Genomic DNA, 23763 nt, shown 5'->3' with positions numbered 1-23763 from the left:
GAAAACCAGATGAAGCTGGGTAATTAAACTGATGAAGACTCATTTGATTTCAGTTCAGCTGCTGAGAATTGACACGCATTTAATCAAAAAGTTCCTCAAGAGCAACACAGAATTACAAAGAATGCTTAAAAGAAGAATAATTTAAACACAACTAAATCTTTTAGGCTAATTGCATTATTCACAGAAAGCACTTGATGCCTCATTATTTTCTTAGCTCAACTTTCCCTCTTTCCTAATCCCCTTGGATGTATTCCTACAAAGATACCAGCCTATTGACAGAAAGCTAGAATTTCTCAATTGTCAGTTTTATGCCATTAATTGCAGGTAAATAATGTCCTAAGATACTTAACACATGTCCAACTTCTTCAGCATATGATTAACCTTGCCTTGTGTACTTCAAAAGAAACTTCTGGGAACTGGTTTCCCACTGCTACTAAGAAGGGGAATTAGAAGAGACAAGCTCTGAAAATCCGCACTGAAGTCACATGACAGTCTGACACTTAGCAACCTGCTTCACATGCCATTTTGGCCTTTCCCTTATTTCAAGAATTATCTGGGTGGGGGAGAGGGTCTACCCAGAAGTTAGCTAGCTTCTTGACATGTTACACACAGGACCAATGTCATGTTACACACAGGACCAAAGAACATTTCCATGGTTCTCCATTCACAAGATATTTTAAGACATGAGACTGAGAAGTCTAATCATAATCTCTCACTTTTTATAAAGTACATCATACTTTATAAAATGCTCCTACATACATGATGATATTTTACCTTTCTAACAACCATGAAACAAGCACATTACTGGCAAAATATCAGCTCAGGTTTTCCTCAATGACTATTTTATATCTTACCTCAACGCAGAGATGATTTTCGTTATTGCACTGTGTACTATATCCTTAGGTGAGATGTCAAGAGGGCCAACGGCCACCTCTAGCAGCTGTTGAATCATTCTTAGAGGCTGACCGTCTAAACACATGGCCACGGCTTGATCCTGAACTTTCCCTTTTTCTGACCGAGACAGATCATAGAGGTAACTATATTTCTGCAGCGTTTCCTGAAAACGTATGGAATTCAACATGTAAATATCAACTAGGAATTACATGTCTACATGGACAGAGCGAAATATACTTAGAAGCTCTCAAACCAAATACACTATGACCACAAACACCACATGGAGGAATACGTAGGGGTTGTTAAGAGCTTGGTCTCCAGGGCCACCCAGGCTTGAGTGCAATCCTTGCTTTAATTAGTAAGCCATTGTGATCTCAAATTTCCAGTATCTATAAAACGAGGATGAGGACAATCACTTCTTATGAATAGAGGATGTCATAAACATTCAATAACATAAAAATCAGTCCTTTAGCACAATGTTAGGCACAAAGTAATGCTCATTAAGGGCAAATTTCTCTATTATTATTATTCTGCTATAACCACATAACAGTTATAATCTATTAAGCATCAACTATGTCAACCCAGGTATTGTACATATGTCATCTAATTTAATGTTTATCATTATCCCACAAGGAGTTTTTTAATTAGCTCCACTTTACCAAAAGGGAAATAGAAGACCAAAGATGTGAAGTAACGTGTCCAAAGTCACACAGCCAGCCATTAATGGATCTTAGGATTAGAATCCGAGATTCTACTTTTCCCACTGCACTCTCCCACTCCACACTGCCTGCCCCTCTTTGATAATACTGTACAAACTAACATGACAACAAATAATTTAAGAAATAGGACACCAGCTACCACTGTTCAGCATACCAAATACGGCCACTTGATGTAACACTTTCCAACTTTCACAAGTAATTCTCAGTATAACTGCTTTGTCTTTCAAAACAACCATGTGGAAATCTAAACATTAACTGGACATTTGATGATATTGAAGAATTACTATTACCTTTTTTACTGGTAATGCTGTAGTGGTTAAGTTTAAACGTATCTTTTAGAAATAGATATGGAAGGACTTGTGGATAAAATGAAAAGATGACTGGATTTTTCTTTAAAATGATCCATAGGAGCGTAGTAAGGGTAGGTAGGGGTAGGTGTGAAATAAGATTGGTCACATTTTGATAATTGTGGAAGCTGGGAGTTGGGCACATGAGATTTCATTTTACTATTCTCCCCATTGTTTTTTAAACTTTCTATTAAAAAAAAAAAAAAAGTCTGTGAGTTAGGCAGGGCAATTACTAGTATCCCTACTGAGACAAGAGGAAATTGAGGCCCCAATGGCCTGTAATTGAAATTGCACTAACCTTCTTGAGTATGTAAGATGTTCTTTCACGCAGTATATATAAAGAGGTTAAAATCAAGGTCTGAACTTAAAAGGGACAAATATATGAGGTTGAAGTTATTTCCAGCGTTTGCTCTGAAAGGCGCCTTAACAAAATCATATAATGTTCAATTTAGGAATCAGAAGAGGCTCCTATTATGGACCATCCACGGTCTAACATTTGCAAGTAGCTATTTGGTACCTTTAAATCTAGCTGAAGCAAATGGCTGATTTTGTTAATAACCCCCTTGGCCCCATATACACTACTCTAGCCACTGAAAGACAATACTTATTCCAAGGAGAGTAATGACAATTCTCCAGATATGAATATAGAATACTTGATTAGAAAAATGAATACGTATTTTAAAAGTTTTATACTAGCAAGTATAAATCACTTTTACCTGAAGATCCAAATTTTACCCTAGTTCTTATAATTATTGATTATAGAAATGTAAATATCAACAGGATAAAATCAAGATTGGTAAAGCCAATCTGCTCCCTGCAAAGGCTTCTATATTGCTCATACCATTATTTAATATTATTCATCAGATAGCCTAACAGGCGCTGTAAAGTACAGAATGAAATAAAAGTGCTATCAGACTTCTGAATTCTTCCCATTATCTTTTGCATAAGGGGCTTACATTTCTGTGTCTCATACATATTTTGAAGTCTTCCATTTGTTCATTATCTGGACTCCTCTCCACTGACTGATCTTTCTGGTCAGGAATATTTTTTACAAGCCAAGAATACAATTCAATAAACTTGTAAGGTTTAAGAAAAATAAAAGAGGAGGTTAGTGGCCACTTATAGGTTCATTCACCACAGCATTAAAGGGCAAATGGAATTTTTTTTTATATACCTAAACACTGTTTTCATCTAGATGAAAATCATTTACTTACTGATTTGTCAACTTTTAAGTTATGGAAAAGAATATTAAAATTTCCATGACTGTGACAATACAGAAGAAAAGCTCCAAAGGCTACAGAGGGTTTCCTCATTAGTCCCAACACCCTGGTCCCCAAACCTCACCATGGCAGGGGCTCCTGAGTCTCATGGGGTGCTTTCTGAGACACCATGAGGGTCTCAGCAAGAAACCAACTAGGAACAACTTTATTAGCCAAAAAAGTCGTATCAATATTGACGTTATACTGGAAAATGCAACATAAAAACAGGATGAGTACATATAATTTTTTAAAAAAAAACTGTTGAAGCAGGTATGGATGGCTATTTCTGAATTCTTCTGAAGATTAGGGGGAAAAATATATCATTATTCAATTGGACAGCAAAACATCTACCAGCTAGAAGTAGAGCTTGAGAACCATAGTCTTCATCATTTCTCAGCTTTAGCAACCACTTTCTCACCCCAGACACCCATCCCGGGTCCCCTTCTCCCACCCCTCTCACCTCCTCACGTCCTTCCTCCCCAAGTTATCAATTGTGTTAAGTGGCCTAAAATTCTTTTTTTTTTTTTTTTAAATTTTATTTATTTATTTATGGCTGTGTTGGGTCTTCGTTTCTGTGCGAGGGCTTTCTCTAGTTGCAGCAAGTGGGGGCCACTCTTCATCGCGGTGCACGGGCCTCTCACTATCGCGGCCTCTCTTGTTGCGGAGCACAGGCTCCAGACGCGCAGGCTCAGTAATTGTGGCTCACGGGCCTATTTGCTCCGCGGCATGTGGGATCTTCCCAGACCAGGGCTCGAACCCGTGTCCCCTGCATTGGCAGGCAGATTCTCAACCACTGCGCCACCAGGGAAGCCCTAAAATTCTTTTTAAAGAAGCGAAAACTGAATTGACAATCAAGAGATAATGAAGAGGTTTAAGGATAAAGATTTAAGACCATTATCTGCAAGATTTGGAGGGGGGCAATAAATTAGGAGTTTAAGATTAACATATACACACTACTATGTATAAAACAGATAAATAACAAGGACCTACTGTACAGCACAGGGAACTATATTCAATGTCCTGTAATAACCTATAATGGAAAAGAGTCTGAAAAAAGGATACACACACACACACACACACATGTGTGTGTGAGTGTATATATATATATTTATATCTAAGTAAAACTGAATCACTTTGCTGTACACCTGAAACTAACCCAACATTGTAAATTAACTATACCCCAATAAAAAAAATGGTTATTGAAAAAAAAATCTGCAAGACTGAAAACCTTATCAAAACTACGAATGTAGCTTTAAAGGATAAATGAAAGAATACACTGATATTATCTGAGTGAGTGAGCACACAGAAGAAGTCTGCGTTTCATTACCTGCTCACTATTCTTCAGAGAAACGATAAAGCTGTGGTTGAGGGTTTCCAGGTGAGCCAGTGACTTCTCCAGATGATTCAAGGCATCTGCATAGGTCATCTTAGAATAACTAGCCTCCTGAATGTCTTCTTCTGAATTTCTTTTCCTTGGCTTCTCAATAAAATGTTTGACTGTCTTAATAGCCTTTCCAGTCATTTCTTTACGTGCTTCCACAGATAGCTTTAACAAACAAACAAAAAGAACAGGAATTGAACAAAAGTGAGACAAATCACCCTACATTATTACACATGGCATATTTAAAAGATATTAATGTGGTAGAGAGAACAAAAGTAAAATTTTAATACATACAACTTTAGTGAATAGGACTTTTGCTATACTGGTTTTTCTTCCATGAAGAAAACAAAAACAGGGAGGTACCACTTGCACTATTAAATGAGCAAATACAGTTTTTTAAATGCTAATACCCCAAAGCAGGTGGTGTCATGATGAAACTAAAAGTCAAATAGATTACTGGTTACAGTGAAAAAATGAGGAGTCAATTCTACAACCAGTTCTGATCATTTATTATACGGAAATAATTCAAAAGAAGAAAACAGTATAGGAATGAAGATTTTAACTGGAATAAGAACATAAAAATACAACTTCAAAAGCAATGTAATTGTCTGATAATATGAGATATGTAACTAGCTTATGATATATTACTAGATAGAATATTATGCAGCCATAGGTAAGGAGGGTAAGGAGTAAGTTACCCTCCACTGAGTAAGAGCTGCCACATCCTCCATCCTCACTTGGCGTCTTTCTCCTTACCCTGCGTTACTTTTTCTTCACAACTGGCATGCTGTGTTTCTATTTGCTTACGGTCTGACTGTCACTGCTGTCTTCCCAGAACTCAGAATGGTGGCTCATACATAACAAATTTGTTGAATGTATAAAGGAATGAACGGATGAATGACAACATTTCAAGAAGACAGAATAGCAAAAGCAGAGTTGCAGAAGCAGGAAAGCTTATGACATATGCGTAACCACTAGTGAGCACTTTAGACAGAGCAGGGGTGGAAAGGGCCAGATAGAAAAATGGTAGGCTTTGCAGGGCACATACAGTCTCTGTTACACATTCTCTTGGTTGGTTGGTTGACTGGCTAGTTCTTACAATCCTTTAAGAAGATATAAAAACCAGTCTTAAGGTATCTGAGAAAAAACTGTCATCCCTTCTCAAGCCTGCCTTTGTCTGTCCTTCCAGAATCAGCTCAGGGTTCACTCCTTTGAGATGCCATCCCTAACATCATCTCCTGCTACGTGTTCCTTTTAAAGCTTACCTGTATCAAAGAAAGCATTACACTGTGTTACAATCGGCTGGTTACTTGTACATTTCCCTGACTAAACAATGTGATCCTTCAGGGTAGAAACTGTGCTTTTTAAATCTCTGTATCCTTAGCACCTAATACAATGTCTAGCACATTGTAGACAAACAGAAAATAGCTACTAAATTACTAAACAACTCTGCTCAACATATAGGGGAGAAGTGGCATGGACATATATACACTACCAAATGTAAAATAGATAGCTAGTGGGAAGCAGCCACATAGCACAGGGAGATCAGCTCGGGGCTTTGTGACCACCTAGAGGGGTGGGATAGGGAGGGTGGGAGGGAGACGGAAGAGGGAGGAGATATGGGGATATATGTATACTTATAGCTGAGTCACTTTGTTATAAAGCAGAAACTAACACAACATGCTAAAGCAATTATACTCCAATAAAGATGTTAAAAAAAAAAAAAAGTACAATGAAATAACATGTTCTCAACATGTCCCTAGAAACCTGTGGTCCAGGATGCACCAAAAGGCTCCAATTTACCAGGGACCGCAGTGTCCTGTTCTGGTAAGATGGCCCTACGGGACTAAAATTGCAGCATTTTAGAGAACTTGACGTGAAAACCTCAGGGCCAGATGTGCGCTCTCGGGACAACGCCAGTTGGCAGTGACCGGAAGACACGCAGGAAGAGGCACAAGGACATGAAACGGCGATGACTCTGAGTTTATTCACTGACATCCACCCAGTGAAGGCGCTCTACATCCGCCTCGGGCTGGGCGATGGCGATACAGGCAAAGTCAGATCAGCTCCCGGCCCCTAGGGATGTTAAACTCTGGTTGGAAAGACAGAGAGATAAAAGGCATTATACATACGGAAGCAGGATCCTTACTTATCCAAGTGCGGGAGGGTAAACGCGACCTGCCGCAGAGAGCCTCCAAGGGGCGCTGCGTCCCAGCTGGAAGTGAGCGACGGGATGGAAGGCAGGTTTGCTGAGGGAGGCCATCTCTAAGGAGAGTCATCAGGAGCGAGCAGGCACGAAGACAGGAAAAGAAGAACTTCAAGAGGTCCCCAGGTTACAGGGGCAAGTGGGGACGCCGCGGGTAAATCAGCATGGCCGGGACGCAGCCTACAAGTAAAGGCCCGTCAGAGCCTGAGGGAGGGAGAAGTGGTGGCCCAACACAAAGGGCCTGTGTGCCGGGCGACAGGACTGCTCTCTGTCACCCTCATGCCTGGGAAGCCACGAAAGGAAGGAGCTTATGCAGAAGAGTGACACGATCAGTGCTGTCGTCATCAGGAATGGCTTGATTCAGAATTCACCAAGACAACTTTCCTGGCGTGCAGGTACTTTAAGGCAGATAAATCTCACAAAGCAGATACTATTCTTTCTTTTAAAAATGAATATAGTGTGACTTTGAAGATAGGGCTGATATTTAGGAAATGGCAAGTGACTTAAGAAAAGCCAGATGCTACTTACAGAGTCAGCTGGACAAATCAGGGTTTACCTACTGTTCACACTGCTAATAGCAACTATGTAAAATAACGGGAAAATCAAGAGCAAAATTATTTTACATTTTTTTTAACATCACAGTTAATTTGAGAGATTGAAAAATTTTTCTTTGACTAATAAAGGACAGATAGATACCTTTCTTTTTGGGTTCTATTTAAAACACCCTACTTTTCTTTCATCTCTCCCTCCTCCTCTTCAAGCACAAACACTCCAACACTTACCATGTGCTAGGCCTGGTCTGGGCACAGGGGATACAAAGGGAAATTAAAACACAATCTCTACCTTTGGAGAACATACATCCTAATGGAAAAACCAAACACAAAAGTATTTATAAAATGTGACAGAAGTATAAACTATGTGGATGCAAGAAAAAGCATCTGTCTTAGGAAGGCAAGGAAAGAAGTCTTTAAAAAGGAGGTGGCACCTAAACCAGGACTTGAAGGATGAGCAAGGATTCCTGTGGAAGAAGCGGGTGAGGTGAATTTCAGCAGAGAGTGCGGCATGGGGACTTTAAAAAGGGAACGTTCTATGACTGTGACTCTCAACCTTCTATTGTACTCCAAAGCACCTGAGGGATAGAATACACTGCCACCAAAAACAGCGGCTCGCCACCTCGAGGAGTCTCATGAGGGTGGAACAGTGGAGGCGGGGCATCAGCTAACAGTATATTTGGGAAAAGGGGAAGCATCCCTTCTGAAAAAGATCAAAAGATGCAGGGAATTTGATGCCCTCATAGCACGCCCTCAATCCCATTGCCAAGAAAAGTTAGACACTCTTCTTCCTTCAATCTCACTCCCATGGAAAATCACAGTTCTAGGGATAAGGAAGAGCCCTTGGTGTAAGTGGAAAGTCTGTGTGTGTTCAGGCAAGAGACTGTCCTGCAGAGAAAGGACACAAAGGAGGGCTAGGGTCACCACAGGCGCCACGTTGGGAAACTTACATTTTCCTTCAGGCCAGTGGTCTTCAAACTGGGGTGTGTGTGCCCCAGTCACAAAGCCTTTTTGAAGGGTACACAGGTGCAGATAATTTTAAGGGAATCAGTTCCTAAACTTTTACCTTCTCTAAATACTCCTTCCTAAGACTGGCCTTGAGAACGTGCTGGAGGTCAGAGCGTCAGGCCTGTTCTCTTTTATCGCAGGCCTTCCTCTGCTTACACAAGAAAGACATGCCCAGCATCCTTCTTGAATCAGACTCTGACACACTGTCCTGGAGTCTGAAAAGCTCCAGAACACCAAATGAAGGGACAATTCAAGTCCTGGTGTGCGACAGGACTCCCACATCTGGATAACACATTTCTTTTTGCACGTCAGAAGGTTTTCAATTCTTTGCTTTCAAAAAAATTTATGAAAGATCTAATTGAGTTGTCAGTTGATAAATCATTACAAATGATTTTTAACAATAGATTGCTATGTGATTTTTGGCTGATAACCCTGAGGGCATTCAAAGAATCGAGTGGCACTGCTATGACAAAGCTCCTTGCCCATCCACTGTGAACAAAGTTTCAAACTATTCATACCTATAAAAATGTAAAATGGAAAGAACTGATGTTGAATGCACTATCAATCTAGCAATAGTAAGAGTCAGCCATGGGCACATAAACTAATTAGAAACAACGTTTAAAGCCCTACCCATCTCATTAAGAGGTACATTTTAAATACAATTATTTCGTAATTAATGCTTATTTATCAAAAGTTAACATATCTATGTTGTTCTAATATATACTGCAATAATTGAAACAATAACTCAGTATGGAGTAATTTTTAAAAAATAATCTTAGAGCCCTATAGAAACCTCACAACTCACATTGGGACTTTAACTTACGGGCCGGGACTTGAACCCAGCTAAAACCCAGATTGGGACTTGAACCCCCATGTTTGTATCCCTCAAAATTCATACATTGAAATCCTAACCCCAGAGGTGATGGTATGCATGGTGGGGACTGTGGGAGGTGCGTAAGTCACGAGGGTGGAGCCCTTATTAATGAAATTAGTGCCTTGTACAAGAGGCTCCAGAAAGATCCCTATCCCCTTCTGCCATGCGAGGACACAGTGAGAAGGTGCCTACAAAAAGGGCTTTCGCCAGAACTTGACCACGCTGGTACCTTTATCTTGGACTTCCAGCCTCCAGAACTGAAAGCAATAAATTTCTGTTGTTTATAAGCTACCCAGCCTGTGGCATTTTGTTATAGAGCTAGAACAGACTAAGCCATCAAGTGTGTGAGAGGACAACCAGGTTATTTTAAATTCTCTGAGGTCCATGAGTAAAAAGTGAAGTCCACTGCTTTGGAGCACTGTTTCCCTGAAGTGCGATTTTTAGACCACCTATATTGAATTCAACTGAGCACTACTTTAAAAAAGCAGATTCCTGAGCCCTCCTTATACTCACTGACTCTCTGTGAGGCTGGGGAAGGCACTGGCATTGGTGGAAGGAAACCTGCATTTTGCACAGGCTCCTCCTGGTTAATTCTAGGTGGCTGGTGGTGAATGCGGGCTGTGGCTGGAGATAGCTCCCAGGACCGGAGGCTGAGGGGCAGTTAGGTTAGAAGGTCACTGCGAGTGTCTAGACAGGCTGGGGGAGGGATGAAAGGAGAAGGCAGTTTTTACATGGACGCGGCTAGAGAATGATCATACTAAGGGAAGTAAGTCAGACATAGAAAGACAAATATCATATGATATCACTTACATGTGGAGTCTAAAATATGATAGAAATGAACTTATTTACAAACAGAAACAGACTCACAGACTGAAAACAAACTTATGGTTACCACAGGGGAAAGGTGGGGGGGAGGGATAAATTAGGAAGTTGGGATTGACATATACACACTACTCTATATAAAATAGATAATCGGGCTTCCCTGGTGGCGCAGTGGTTGAGAATCTGCCTGCCAATGCAGGGGACACAGGTTCGAGCCCTGGTCTGGGAAGATCCCACATGCCGCGGAGCAACTGGACCCGTGAGCCACAACTACTGAGCCTGCGCGTCTGGAGCCTGTGCTCCGCAACAAGAGAGGCCGCGATAGTGAGAGGCCCGCACACCGTGATGAAGAGTGGCCCCCGCTCGCCGCAACTAGAGAAAGCCCTCGCACAGAAACGAAGACCCAACACAGCCAAATATAAATAAATAAATAAATTTAAAATAGATAATCAACAAGGACCTACTGTATAGCACAGGGAACTCTACTCAATACTCTGTAATAACCTATATGGGAAAAGAATCTGAAAAAGAATGGATACATATACATGTATAACTGAATTACATTGCTGTACACCTGAAGTTAACACAACATTGTAAATCACCTATACCCCAATATTAAAAAAAAAATTAAATTAAAAAAAAAAAAGAAGAAGGCAGTTTGGGATTTAAATGATAAACAAAGAAGAACCAAAAGACACATATGCTGTCCTGTGCTGGCTGCCCAAGTTACACACGTGCAGCCGGACGCCTGTCAGTTGACCGAGCAGCTCCCAAACATTTCTGCCCAAGACCCATAGTAAGAAACACATTGTATATCAAAACTCAGTATCACAATATATATGCATTGAAATGTATGCATATATTAAAAGCCAACCAAAGTTTCGTGAAACGATATAACCCCGACTGTGGTGAGGTACAATCTGGTACCTGATATTAATCTACCGTCCAGTGTTCTTTCCAGTTTGTTTGGTTTTAATGCTGATCACAACACTCTAATTACAGGATCCACTAATGGGCTGTAACTCATAGTTCGTGAAGCACCTGCAAATCTGCTCCAGTGACGAGACGGGATGACTTGTAGGGGTCAGCCAAGTTCAAGGCTACCAACAAGGTATCAAATTATCTAAGTTAGATTTAATTGACTTCAATAAAAAAGAAATCCCTTCATGTTTTACCGACAACATAATGTTAATCTCTCTCTCTGCTGACGCTGAATGTTATATATATGCTTTATTTCTATGTCTACTTTCCTTCCTAGATTATGAGATCCATCAGAGCAGGACCCATATCTTATTCATTTTTATACTCTCAGTGCTTAGTCTAACATTTAAAGTCCTGTTTTAAAATTGTAAATACAGAATATTACGAAATAGTTCCTTAAACATTATCCAACAGGAAATGAAACTGACAAGTTTAAAAAGTTTTGCTTTAATATAGTTAACGAGATATTCAAGCACAAAAATAAGAATGCAGGTTTTGTCACACTGAATTATACACTTCACAACTAAATCAACCTTACAATTTTGCTCCTCTGCTTCACCTATCAACTGCGCATATAACAAAAATGAATGGTGCCAGACACAGAGGCCGCTTTATCTTTACCTTTTGCCTTGTACAATAATTACAGTAATATTATTATTCTTCAGCAAAGTGTAAATGGTCCTCTCTTTTTCACTATTCACTTTCAGCAGTCACATAAAGTAACACATCCCCAAGTTTTTCAACAGCTTGAAGGTCACCTTTATCTTAACAGAGAGGGCCATGAAGAATGTTAGAAATCAGATGGAATGTTCCTGCAATCAGTAATGAAGGCTACTATCCACTGTGGCTAGGAAAGCATTCATTCACATTTTCCGTTTAAAAACCTTTTCTTATCATATGTATGCATGGGATACACAACACAAATTGTTATTATTAAGAGCATTTTAAGTAGATCTACTGAATTTATAGCAAAGCCAAGTGTAAATATGAAAATTCAGATCTTATTCCAACACTCACGACTATTTAGTATCATTAAAAATCAACCTGAACTACTGCTAGATGTTTGAAATTCGGCTGAAAGGAATTCAAATGTCGTTTTACCTTCTAGGAAAGAGTAAAACAGAAAGAGGGATAAAGAAAAACAGAAGGGGAACTGACCAGTACTGAGTACCTACTGACACCGAGATCTTTATACTTGCTATTTTATTTAATCCTCACAAGAGTTATTCAAGGTACGTGTTCCAGATATTGTGCTGGTCTCCCTTACGCCCACTCAATACCTTGTCTAATAGGAGCTGACCATGCAGTGGGTGTAGGACTGACTCAGGGCTGCTCAGGGTTAGTCCTGATGGAGTTAGACCATTCATGGTGATCTCATGCCTCTCTCCACAGTGGTTAGTTCAGGTACAGTGGGTTGAAGGTAATCAGTACCTGACATACCAAGAGCCCCAGGAATCTGTTCAGGGGTGATCCAACCAGTAAAAAGCTCTGACTTCCCGTTTGGTGCCTTCACGAAGTTCTCTCACCCTATCTGGTGGATGTAGACTAGGAAGCAATGTAGCCCGTTTCCGCAAATCAGTGCACTGACGCAAAGAGCCTGGAGGGTGGCGCTAATACCATAGACAGCAGAGAAAAGAGAGAGAAAGAAATTGGCTCCCTGATGACCACCCACTGCTGAATCAGCCAACCCTGAAGTCAGGCCCACCTCTGGGCCTTTGAGTTACATGAGCCAGTAAATTTTCTGCTCAGTTAAACTAATTTAATTGGATTTTCATTTGTGTCTAAAAACATTCTAAAATTAATCTGTATCTATATAGTAGTAATTATTGTTCCCCATTATATAAAGGAGAAAACTCAGAAGGTAAGAGTAATTTCTCCACGGTCAAGCCTGATGGGAACTCAGGAAGGTCTATCTATAAACCTGTCTCTTTATTCATCACCCTGCTACCATTCAAAGAACTTCACAATGTGTCTTAAGATCTATCAAGATTTAATTCAATATGTTGAGAGGCCACAATATTAATGTAGGGAATTTCCCAGATTTTCCTGGGTAGATGTTAATTTAAAACTGTTTTACTCTGTTCTCCTCATGGAAATTTTATCATTTGATAAGTGGCATCAATCCCTCATAGTCTTCTACACATATGGGTGGCATGAAAAATCCCTCATCAGATGATGTACGAGGGACAAAAAACTGGTTATACTATGCTTAAGGAACTTTGCTAGGTGATTCAGTGACCAAAAGGTTAAATAGTATCCTCAAAGGATGTATATAGAAATTCATTATTAAAACAGAGATATAGCACACATGCCTGCACTACAGTAATTATCACAAATCGAGTGAGTTTGGTATCAATGCCTCTTTGCTCCATCATCATCTCTCCCACAAAATACTGCAATGGCCTTCACACTGGAGCTTCCCTGTGTCCAAGCTGGTGTGTCTTCAGTTCTTTCCTCCCGTCATCACCAAGGTGATCTTTCTAAAGTAAGAATCTGACAATGTCACTACCCAGCTTAAAATTTATGTCTAATTGGGGCTTCCCTGGTGGCGCAGTGGTTGAGAATCTGCCTGCCGATGCAGGGGACACGGGTTCGAGCCCTGGTCTGGGAAGATCCCACATGCCACGGAGCAACTAGGCCCGTGAGCCACAACTACTGAGCCTGCGTGTCTGGAGCCTGTGCTCCGCAACAAGAGAGGCCACGATAGTGAGAGGCCGGCGCACCACGATGAAGAGTGGCCCCCGCTTGCCACAACTAGAGAAAGCCCTTGCACAGAAACGAAGACCCAACACAGCCAAAATAAATAAATAAATAAATAAATAATTTAAAAAAAAATTTATGTCTAATTGATCCATCCTCAGGATAGTCTAAAACCTTTAGTCAGGTATATAAGAGTTTTCATTCATCACCAGGCCCTTCCTTATCTCTCTAGCCTCATCAAGACACTTCTATTTATATCACCTGTCTTGTAGTCAACTGAAGGTACTAGATTATTCCATGCCTTTACTAAAACTGCCAAATCTATCTGGAATGCTCCTCCTCTACTAATATTTCCCTCTGTAGTACTCATGACAAACATCCTCATTTGTTAAGACTCGGCTCTAATACCTCTTCTACTACGGGGCCTTTCCTGGCTGGTCTCATCACCTCAACTATTGACCATTTCTACCTTAATGATACCACATTACAAGCCATCTATCACATTAATTATGAATCTTTCACTAATTTATTTGTTTACCATCTCCATCTATGAAGCGTTCCCCCTGACTGTCAGGCAGGCAAAAACAACCAGCATCCTGAGATGGCTGCAATTAGACAGGGATCTTCCTTTGGGTACCAAGACTTAAAAAGCGTTTGGCACCAGCTGAGAGGAGAGGAAATGGGTTTTCATTATAAATCCCTTTGCCGCACAGGCTAGAGAAAGTATTCATAAGATGGCAATTAGAAAATAAATCTGCTTATAAGTTTAAAATGTACTTAAATGAGAGGAGGGCTCCTAGGATGAACAAAGAACGGAGGATTAGAAGGAGCCCACATCACTGAAGATCTATGGTTAAACAACAAACAACTCAACTATGAAGGCAGCCAGAGGGAGAAGAGCATTTCAGTAGGGAGGTGATTTTCAGACTCCTTGTCCCTCTCTGCTTTTTTTTTTTAATGTTAAAATACGCTTTGGTATTTGCTGCACATTATTCTGAGATTGTTGATTTATTCCTCTGTCTTCCCCAAGACGTCCACTCCCTGTGAATTTAGAGCCCACAGGCTTCCCAGGAAGGAGTTGTGTATTCCTTCTTGCTCATTATTCACGGAGAGACCCGCAAGAGCGGCAGAAACACACAGCAGTTCAGCGCCCACCGGACTCCTCCTCAGAGCAGAGGCTTTATCACTTACGATTGGACTGAGAACACGGTCTTTTGGCCAACTTTCAATTTCTCTCACTAAATTGTTACCTCAGTCAATTTGAAATAATCTTCCAAGCACAAACGGAGAATGAGGTTTCAGCTTGTCAGTCAAGCCAATAATCACGATCACCCCAGATGGGCTTTTGCAGCCAAATTCCTCAGGCGAGGGAGGCAGTGGAAAGCAAGATCTGGGGGGCAGGCCTGCATATGAATCCTGACTTGGTTACTTGCAGCTCGTAAGACACTGGAGCGGTTATTTAACTTCCTTGAGCCTTAACTTTCTTGTCTGTTAAAATGGTGGTAAAAGTATTTACTTCACAGAGCTGCAGGACAATTCACAGTAATATTACAATAAACATCGTCTTCCTTTTATAGTATCTTGTTGGAAGGCTGGATGTGAAGAGTGAGATGGCTAATCGACACCCGTATTTAGGTGCAGCCTAGATGACTGTGACAGACTTTCGGAAGGAAACATTAGTTCCCCTTACTGTTACAGGGTGATGCTGACAGACATCTAAGGGCTAATTCTTAGGCTTCTTCTACGGGTCACAAGATTCAGAATGCACGCCATACCCACAATCCCTCTTTGAGGAAGCGGTCAGAAGGGGCCTGTTAAAAATAGGTTATCTGCTTGGCAACAAACCTCTCCCAAGTCTGACCACAGCTGATAGGTCCAGGGGCTAGCCCTGCAGCTGAAGGCAGCCGCAGGGAGGCTGGACAATGACCTTGGGGGTGGCCGTCAGACGGGGCTGCTCTACAGTGGATCATGATACGCAACCAGAAGGGTTCCTCTCGTGGGAAATTCTAATGTGAGCACGTGTGTGTGTGCGTGTGTGCGTGTGTGTGCGTGAGTGTGTGCGTGTGCGTGTGCGTGGGGTGAGCAGGTTCACACCTTCATGTCATCACCCATCAGGTGTCTGGGGAGCCCTGCTCACTGAGATGGTTTCCTTTCACTCATAGTCTCAGTGTTGCCACCTTGTTACTCTTACTATAATGACCCAGTAGCTGCAGTAGCCAGAGTGTACGGGTTCCTTATGGCCCGAAAGAACCAAACCGTCCATAGTTGTGAAGCACGGAGCACACAGGTCCGTCTGCCCTAGAAAGACGTCAGCCTCTGAGCTCGCACCCACTGCTAACCCCAGGCACGATGCACAGTTCCATTCTGCGCCATGCACGCGTTTACAGGTAAGATCTACGGGGTACTGGGAAGCTGAAGCTGATCCCCAGGTCATGCCAGCTTATCCTTTCAAATGCTTTACCTATGGAGCCGTTTGCAGGTTGCTGCCCCCCCAGAACCACCTCAGTTCTGTCTTTCTAATGACGGTACCTGAGCTGCCCTGCTAGCCTCTATATATGTAACGCTAACAGTTTAAGTCAGATTATTTAAAGCATAGTGAATGAGCGAAGTCTAAAATGATTCTGTAAAATAGAGCTACAGCTTTTGTATAAACCACATGCTTACAACAAGGTTTCAGAATATGACAGAATGAGGTTCAAATCCTGGCTCCACCACTGATAGATATGCTAGCAGTCTAGGGTAAGTCCCTAAACTGCCCTGAGCCTAAGCTTTCCACAAAAAGGGTGGCATCGCCCACCCCACATGGTTGTTACACAGAGTTTACGAGATGACGCCTGTACAGCACCTGGCACATACTAACACTCAGATGCTACTTCCCTTCCTCTCCTTAACCCCCTTCTCCAACCCGTGCTGCCGTTCCCAGCAGTCACTGGCTTGCTCACTTTCCACATCACACGCAAACTCCACTGATGGTCTCTGGGAATAATGCATGGTCCATCCGGGTCAAACAAACTTTCCAACTTATCAAAGGTAAGACAGACGTTTTATGAACATGCAAAATACTTAATTATGTCCTGGATTTTACTTATGTCTGCTGCCCTTCTTCTCTTTTCAACTCCTAAAACAGAATAGTGTCATGCAATCAACATCGAATTTGCAATCAGGAGACCTGGATGTGAAAAGGGGATTGGACACTGACTGTTTATTAAACTTTGGATAATCGTCCTTTAGGAATCTCATTTTCAGGCTAGAGATGATAATACTTGCTTCATAACCACCCCCATGGGATATCTGTCAATGTCAAGTGTCCTAATGTGTGAGGAAATTATCACACTCAAATTCAGTGTCTACTTTCATGCTTCCTTGTATTCCTTGCTCTGTTTATATGAATGTCTGCCTTGTATTCCTAGACTGTAAGTCCACTGGAAGCAGAGACCATATCTCAAATGTCCTTTGGGCTCTCACCGCAGGACTAGCCTAGCGCTCAATAAAAGCAAAAGCAGTAGCAACAACAGTATTAACAATAGTAGCAAATATTTATTGTAACCTTTACTATGACTCAAGCATGGTTCAAATTACTATGCTGTTATTAAATCATTTAGGTAAGGAATCCTAATATGTGTACCTCATAATAAAGAAACTGATGAATTGAAAAGGAAAAATTTTAATCTGTATTTTATGATATATAAATCTGATTAAGGATTAAAAACAGGCACCTGGCAAAAGGATGACTTGATGGGATAAAGTACAGGAAAAGCCCAGGCACTGGAGGGGAGGTAGGTTTGTCCAACGCATGAAGATTCAAAGAACAGCAGACTTGTTAACGCTGAGAGTTCGTAAGTAGAGCTACGTTGAAAACTGGATGAGGAGCTCATTATGATGCCCTTAAGGGCCCAGCAATCTTACCACAATTCCCTGTCTCTTTTCCCATTCTCCTAAATGATTGCTCTGTCCCTTCTCCTCTCTCAAATCTCCAACACTCCCTCCTTTACACTTACACTCAGCTCATTTCTTTGCCTCCTTGATGACTGAGAAAATAGAAGCAGCCAGAAAAGAATGTCTACCATCTCCCTCCCCCGTATCTATCCATCTCCCTGCAGCTGTGCCCATCAGCAGCTCTGCCTCCCTCCCGCCGTCACGGGAAAGTGACAGGGATCCTGCCAAAGGCCAACTGTTCCGCCTGGGCTCTAGGTCCCATCCACTGCCACCACTTAGCTCAGAAATTCTCCCCTTGTCTTCCTATGTTTTTTCCATTAATGAATAAAAATATTGTTATATTTTTTAAATCTTAAAACTCTTCTTGTCAGTCTTTGTTGGTTCCTCATCATCCTTGACCCTTAATACTGGAGAGCCTTGGGCCTTCATCCTCTATTCTCCTCTCTTCTACCTAACTCGCTCCCTTGGGAATCTCATCCAGCCACCTGGTTTTGACTCTTTTCTACACTGACAATCCCCAAATGTATTTCTGCAGCCCAGGCTTTTCTGCTGAACTTCAGAGTCATATATACAACTGTCTGTCAACAGCTGGACTTGGGTGTTTAAAAGTCATATCACTTTTTAAAACAAAAAACAAAACAAAAAACCTCTTTATTTTGAAATAGTTATGAGACATTGCTAAATAGTACAGAGAGGTCCCATGTACCCATCACCCATCTTCTTCCAATGGTGTACTCTTACAGAAAGTCACATCAATTTTAAAAGTCAAGCAACAGCAAAAACTCCTGATCTGACCCCAAAAGCTGCTCCTTCCCAATCTTAGTAAATGGCAAATCCACCTTTCCAGTTATTCAGACCAACAATCTTGACACCATCCTGAATTATTAACATTTTCCCACATTCCACATCAAATCCATCAGCAAATCCCTTTGGCTCTATCTTCCAAATAAATCCAGAATTTGACCACTTCTCACCACTGTCACTGCTACCACCCTCATCTTTGACTGAGAAAACTGCAGCTGCCTCCTAAGCTCTGTCTCCTTACTTCTACCATTACCTCCTATAATACTTTCAATACAGCAGCAGCAGAGTGACCCTGTGTCAATGCCAGGTCCGATCACAATTCTCCAATGGGTCTCATTCATAGGAGACCCTGTCCAAGCTGCCCGGGTCCTAGCATCCCCTCCCACTGCTCTGTCTCCCATTCCACTGCAGTCACCTGGCCTCCTCGCCGTTCCTCAAACAAGCCCCACATGCTCCCTATCAGGCCTTTCCACTTCCTAGTCCATCTTCCCCTCAATAAGCAACAGCTTGCTGCTGCCTTACTTCCTTAAGCTCTTTGCTCAAATATTACTTTCTCAATGAGGTCTTCTTCAACCATCTTATTTTAAATTGCAGCAGTCCTGCTGTCTTGCACTTCTGAATCCTTCCAGGTTTATTTTTCTCTTGAACTTACTACCATTTCACATGTCTGAACTTAATCATTTTGTTTACTGACCCATTTCCACCTCTCCCTGGTGCAGGTTCCCTAAGGTCAGAGATGTTTGTCTGTGCTGTTTAGTGCTATATACCCAGCACTGAGAACACCTGTGGATACAGAGTAGGCACTGATGTTGATTTTCCATTCTTGTATAACAAATTATCCAAATTCAGAAGCTTAAAACATTGATTATCTCTCAGTTCCTATGAATCATGAATCTGGTGTGGCTTGGCGAGGTGTCTCTGGATTAAAATCTCTCACGAGGTTATAATCGAACCACTGGCCAGGATTTCATCTGGTTGTTTCATCTGGTGGTTTCAGCTGGTGGTTTCATCTGATGACTTGGTTGGGTGGCAGGAAGAGATGCACGGCAATGTTTACTCCCATGGTTATTAGCGTCCTTGGTCTCCTGCCACGTGGGGCTCTTCACAACAGGGCACCTGGATTCCCCAAGAGTGAATGATCCAAGAAAAAGAGAGAGCATCCAAGAAAGAAGCCACAGTCTTTTTATAACTTAATTCTGTAAATGGTGTCCCATCACTTTTACTGTATGTATTCTGCTGGTTAAAAGTAAATTAACAAGTCCAGCCCACACTCAAGGGGAGGGGATTACACAAGGGATTAAATACTGGAAGGTAGGGATCATTAAGGGCCATCTTAGGGGCTGTCCTTCCCAGCACTCAATAAATATTTGGTCAATGAATGAACATATTAGCCAATGATCCACACTTGGAGAGATCCTGTTCCCAACTTCTCTGGGAACTTATGGATTTTTACTTTTAATAAATGGAAAAAGGGCAAGTAGGACAAATAAAGACCATGTAAAACCTATAACAGGAGAGCCTTTCTTTTCCTTAAAGTCTTGTAACAGAAGATCATTTTTCATAGGACTGTCTATATTTTGTTTATGAGTAAATTCTGTTACATCATATCACATTTCAAAACCTGTATTCTCTTATCCTTCAAGTGTTCTACCTGCTCCCTTTATTGTGTGCCTTGGACAATCACACTGGAAAAACAATTCCTTTTTATTTATTTTATTTTTTTTAGTATGAACTCAATACATATTTATTGAGTATCTGAATAACAGTATGATTTTCAACTCACTTGGAAAATGCCTTTTTTTTAAACACCTTACAGCCACTCTGGAGAACAGTATGGAGGTTCCTTAAAAAACTAAAAATAAAACTACCATACGACCCAGCAATCCCACTACTGGGCATACACCCTGAGAAAACCATAATTCAAAAAGAGTCATGTACCACAACGTTCATTGCAGCTCTGTTTACAACAGCCAGGACATGGAAGCAACCTAAGTGTCCACTGACAGATGAATGGATAAAGAAGATGTGGCACATATACACAATGGAATGTTACTCAGCCATAAAAAGAAACGAAATTGAGTTATCTGTAGTGAGGTGGATGGACCTAGACTCTGTCATACAGAGTGAAGTAAGTCAGAAAGAGAAAAACAAACACCGTATGCTAACACATATATATGGAATCTAAAAAAAAAACAATTCCTTTTTAGATTGGCTCTTCTTTGCTTATTTCCTAAGCTCCTGGCTTTTTGCATTTTTGTCAAGATAGGATATGCTTATCAAACTAAACTCTCACCTTGGAAAATAAAAGAAAATGGTTCTTTAAAAGCAAAGGCACTCAAGAACAGGAATGGAAGGATAATGCTTACAACTATAATAATACACACAGGCTAGCTGAAGGTCAGATGAGAGTAGTATATATTGCACTTTTAAAAACCTTGAAATAATCACTATTAGGTAGCATTATTAACAAATATATGCCTGGAACATAGAGGGCATTCAATAAATATTTATTGATTATCTCTTCCTTTGTACACACAGCATTTATTAATATCCTTAATGGTACTTCTTACATTAAATTATAGTTCATTTGATACGCAGGCATACTTTTTTCCCATCAACTGTGAGCCTCTCAAGGGCAAGGAGGTTGGCAGTCTTTTATTTGTTTAGAGCACATAGGACAATGGCACTGAAAATGTGCTCACATAAACAGTTCCTGAATGAATTTGGAATGAATAAAACTCACTCAGTTCAGAATCAAAGGAGTCAAATGATGACTACACCAAAACCAGAGATAAATGAGCAAAATACTTATTATGAGATTAGGAAAAAAAATTATGAGTTAACATTTAGTCATCTTGTAAAACTGAGTAAATGTAATGCTTTGTAGTCAAGTTTAGTATGATTATAAAATAGCAACCATAAACACCACAAAATTTAGGGGAAAAAAAGGATAACATGAGTATGCCCCCACTTAAATACAGTTGACTGATCTTGGACAAAGGAGCAAAGGCAATACAATGGAGCAAAGACAGTCTTTTCAACAAATGGTGCTAGAACAACTGGACATCCACATGCCAAAAAATCAATCTAAACACAGACTTACATCCTTTACAAAAATTAACTCAAAATGGACCATGTACTTAAACGTAAAACACAAAACTAAAAATTCCTAAAGGATTACATAGGAGAAAATCTAGATGACCTTGAGTGGGGCTATATAACACTAAAGGCACAACCCATAAAAAAATAACGGATAGCTAGACTTCATTAAAATTAAAACCTTTTGCTCTGCGAAACACAACGTCAAGGAAGTGAGAGACAAGCTACAGACTGAAAGAAATTATTTGCAAAAGATACATCTAATAAAGTACTTTTATATAAAATACACAAAGAACAAAAAGAAAACAAACAACCCAAGCAGAAAATGGGCCAAAGACCTTAAAAGACATCTCACAAAGAATATATACAGATGGCAGGGCTTCCCTGGTGGCACAGTGGTTGAGAATCCGCCTGCCAATGCAGGGGACAAGGGTTCGAACCCTGGTCTGGGAAGATCCCACATGCCATGGAGCAGCTAAGCCTGTGCACCACAACTCCTGAGCCTGTGCTCTAGAGCCCACGAGCCGCAACTACTGAAGCCCACCTGCCTAGAGCCTGTGCTCCGCAACAAGAGAAGCCACCACGATGAGAAGCCCGCGCACCGCAACGAAGAGTAGCCCCTGCTTTCCTCAGTTAGAGAAAGCCCGTGAGCAGCAACGAAGACCCAACACAGCCAAAAATAAATAAATAAAATAAACTAATTAAAAAAAAAAAAAGAATATATACAGATGGCAAATAAGCATATAAGAAGATGCTCTATATCATATATCCTCAGGGAAATGCAAATTAAAACAATAGTGAGATACCACTACACACCTATAAGAATGGCCAAAATCCAGAACCCTGACACCACTAAATGCTGACAAGGATGTGGAGCAACAAGAACTCTCATTCATTGCTGGTGGGAATGAAAAATGGTAAAACCACCTTGGAAGACAGTTTGGAAGTTTCTTACAAAATTAAACATACTCTTACCATATAACTGAACTCCTTATTATTCATCCAAAGGGGTTGAAAACTTATGTCCACATAAAAACCTGCACATTAATGTTTACAGCAGCTTTATTCATAATTACCAAAACTCAGAAGTGCCAAGATGTCCTACAGTAAGTGAATGGATAAATAAACTGGTATATCTACACAATGGAATATTATTCAGCACTAAAAAGAAATGAACTATCAAGCTATGAAAAGACATGGAGAACTGCAAATGCATATTACTACGTGAAAGAAGCCAATCTGAAAAGGCTATGTAGTTTATGACTATATGAGCTATAGTCTATATAAATAAATAGACTATACGACACTCTAAAAGAGGTAAAAATATGGACACAGTAAAAAGATCAGTGGTTGCCAGGGGTTAGGGGTGGGGCATGAATAGGCAGAGCACAGAGGATTCTTAGGGCAATGAAAATACCGATATTATAATGATGGATAGATAATACATGCCATTGTACATCCGTCCACACCTATAGAACGTGCAACACTAAGAGTGAACCCTAAGGTAAACTGCGGACTTTGGGTGATAATGATGTTAATGTAGGTTTATCAATTGCTTAAAAAAAAAAAAAAAGTACCTTCTAGTGAGGAATGTTGATAATGGGGGAGATTATGCATGTGTAGGGGAGGGGCAACTGGGAAACCTCCGTACCTTCCTCTCAATTTTGCTGTGAACCTAAAACTGCTCTAAAAAAATAGTCTTAAAAAATACATGGGAATGCCACTTTCCACTCAGGAATAGGAGCTTCAGAAATAGTGTCTTCTGATTTTTCATATTACGCAGCCATAAAAAGAAACGAAATAGAGGTATTTGTAATGAGGTGGATGGAGTTAGAGTCTGTCATACAGAGTGAAGTAAGTCAGAAAGAGAAAAACAAATACAGTATGCTAACACATATATATGGAATCTAAGGGAAAAAAAAACAAAAAAGGTCATGAAGAACCTAGTGGCAAGACGGGAATAAAGACACAGACCTACTAGAGAATGGACTTGAGGATATGGGGAGGGGGAGGGGTAAGATGTGACAAAGTGAGAGAGTGCCATGGACATATATACACTACCAAACGTAAAACAGATAGCTAGTGGGAAGCAACCGCATAGCACAGGGAGATCAGCTCAGTGCTTTGTGACCACCTAGAGGGGTGGGATAGGGAGGGTGGGAGGGGGGGAGATGCAAGAGGG

The 23763-nt window shown here is 40.8% G+C and overlaps 1 protein-coding gene across 2 annotated transcripts in view; it reads right to left on the bottom strand.

Annotated features, from left to right (window-relative positions):
• NBAS (NBAS subunit of NRZ tethering complex) overlaps positions 1–23763 on the bottom strand; it is a 345856-nt gene that overhangs the window by 62231 nt on the left and 259862 nt on the right. For both annotated transcript variants that reach the window (XM_082357496.1, XM_082357497.1), the window contains 2 exons: positions 4547–4765; positions 855–1057 (listed from right to left, as the gene is read on the bottom strand). In XM_082357496.1, coding sequence (XP_082213622.1) covers positions 855–1057; positions 4547–4765 — 422 coding nt within the window. The remainder of the gene's footprint in view (positions 1–854; positions 1058–4546; positions 4766–23763) is intronic.

Source organism: Balaenoptera borealis, assembly GCF_965194805.1.
Source record: "Balaenoptera borealis genome assembly, chromosome: 15".
In the NCBI taxonomy this organism is placed as follows: Eukaryota; Metazoa; Chordata; class Mammalia; order Artiodactyla; family Balaenopteridae; genus Balaenoptera; species Balaenoptera borealis.
The sequence above is the reverse complement of the archived record's forward strand: the minus strand, read 5'-3'. Positions and strand labels throughout refer to the sequence as shown.